The sequence below is a fragment of the Coffea eugenioides genome, chromosome 5 (assembly GCF_003713205.1).
Source record: "Coffea eugenioides isolate CCC68of chromosome 5, Ceug_1.0, whole genome shotgun sequence".
Taxonomy (NCBI): domain Eukaryota; kingdom Viridiplantae; phylum Streptophyta; class Magnoliopsida; order Gentianales; family Rubiaceae; genus Coffea; species Coffea eugenioides.
In genome coordinates this window covers 38,306,717-38,308,528 of record NC_040039.1, presented here as the reverse complement: position 1 = coordinate 38,308,528, position 1,812 = coordinate 38,306,717, and the positions used below count along the sequence as shown (strand labels likewise).

The following is a 1,812-nucleotide window of genomic DNA, read 5'->3' as shown; positions in this document are numbered from 1 at the left end:
AGCCTCCAATTCCCCTTGCTCTTTGAGCTTTTGGACCTCTTTCTTGAGCAGTTTTTGTAATGGTTCCTCCCAGTCATCCTCCTCCATTGGTTCCCCCTCCTCTCTTGCTCCACTCATTTTCCTTTTTCCTCCTTTTGCCACAACCTAGATGTTTGTCTTCATTTCTCTTAGTGGTAATCTTTTTGATCTGTGAAATCCTCTTTGTTGTTTTCTTTTTTCTTCCATTCCTTGATTAGTCATCAGTACCAGCTTTCCTTGGTTTTCCCCTTCCATACTCTCATTTGTAATGTCTATTTGAGCTGATAAAGATGTGTTTCCTGTGCTCGCCTCCAGATCCTGCCCATCCATATCCATTTTGTTCTCCATCACCCTTGATTTATTCTCCTCATCCATTTTCTTATTTGGTAGCTCATTCACTCCTACCCATTGTAGATTTTCTTTCTGCCACACTTTCATATTCCCCCCTCCCCTTCCCCTCTATCATTTCTTTTCCCAATCTCCTCCCAACCCCTTTTCCTCCCCCTTCTGTTATTCCTTTCTTTTCAATTTGCTTCCCTGTATCTAGAACTCCCATTGTCCTATCTGATTCAACTCTTTCCTCCCCTTGTCCTTTGGTATGGTTTTTTACCACCATCTCCTTCCTAGTACCCTCCCTAATTGGAGATAGCATAATGTTTCCTGCTCTCATCCATGGTCCAAACTGAGCCTCTCTATGCATCTGATTCAAGTTAATTTCCAGTTTACACGCCTTATCTCCATGACCTATTATCCCACATTTATAGCTGAAATCCAGGCATCTTTCATACTTAAATTCTACCCAAACTACTTCCCCATTGAGCTTTACAGTGGTGCCTCTGATAAGAGGTCGTAATAGTTCTATCTCTGCCAATATCTTCATGTGCCTCCCCTCTTTCCCCCCTCCTGGAGGTATAATGACTTCCCTTACATTTCGAAACACCCTTCCGATCTTTACTCCCGCTGCACTGCTCATCCAGTAGGTTGGCAAATTCCATATCTGAATCCATAAAAGTGAGAATCTGAAGCACTCAATTTTCTTTTCAAAACCTGCATTCCATTCTCTAATCACTAACACTTGATTATACAGGATCCATGGTCCTCCTCTTAGCACTTTTTCTCTTTCAGCTTCCTTCTCGAACTGAAACTGGAAAACATTGGGTCCTATTTCCGTCACTCTTAGGTTTCTGGGGTACCCCCAGACATGATTTGTGAAATTTTTAACTCCTGTGAAATTAGCAATCTTGTCACCCATTATTCTCCCCACTAGACTTTCCCTACAGTCCTGTATGCTTAGCTCCACGTCCTCATCCTCTAGATCTATTCCTTCCACCCCTTTTTCTGACAGATCAAAACTTTTCAGTGCACTAACAAGGACTTCCTCCATCTTCTTTTGGGCAACTCACAATGTTCCCCATACTATCTCTCGATGCTAAGAGCTCCTGCACCACCAGTTGAAGAAGCAGATGCCCTCTTGAAACAAAACCAGAGAGAAGATTTTTAAAAAGACTAGTAAAAGCCAGAGCCAACAAACTAAGAGTAAGAGAGAAGAAAACTAGCTACAAACAAAATAAAATAGAAAAAGAAGAAAACCCCCTCCCCCCTCTACACAGAGTGAGGAATTGCAAGTTCTGAACTATGTGCGCATGGATTCTGCCTCCTGCTCATGGTCCATTACTTGTGTTTCCAGCTGCAAAGAAGAAAAACTGGTCTTGGTAGATATGAGAAACACGATCTGTAAACGTATATGGTATTGTAAACAAACGGGTCTTTGTTCAATTGGTACTAGTGACTAAG

At 42.0% G+C, this 1,812-nt stretch overlaps 1 protein-coding gene across 1 annotated transcript; it reads right to left on the bottom strand.

Annotated features, from left to right (window-relative positions):
- Positions 1–409: 409 nt before the first annotated feature.
- On the bottom strand, positions 410–1,402 carry LOC113771578. The gene has a single exon (XM_027316152.1). It carries the CDS (start codon positions 1,400–1,402, stop codon positions 410–412), a length of 993 nt encoding a protein of 330 aa, XP_027171953.1.
- Between the last annotated feature and the right edge of the window lie 410 nt (positions 1,403–1,812).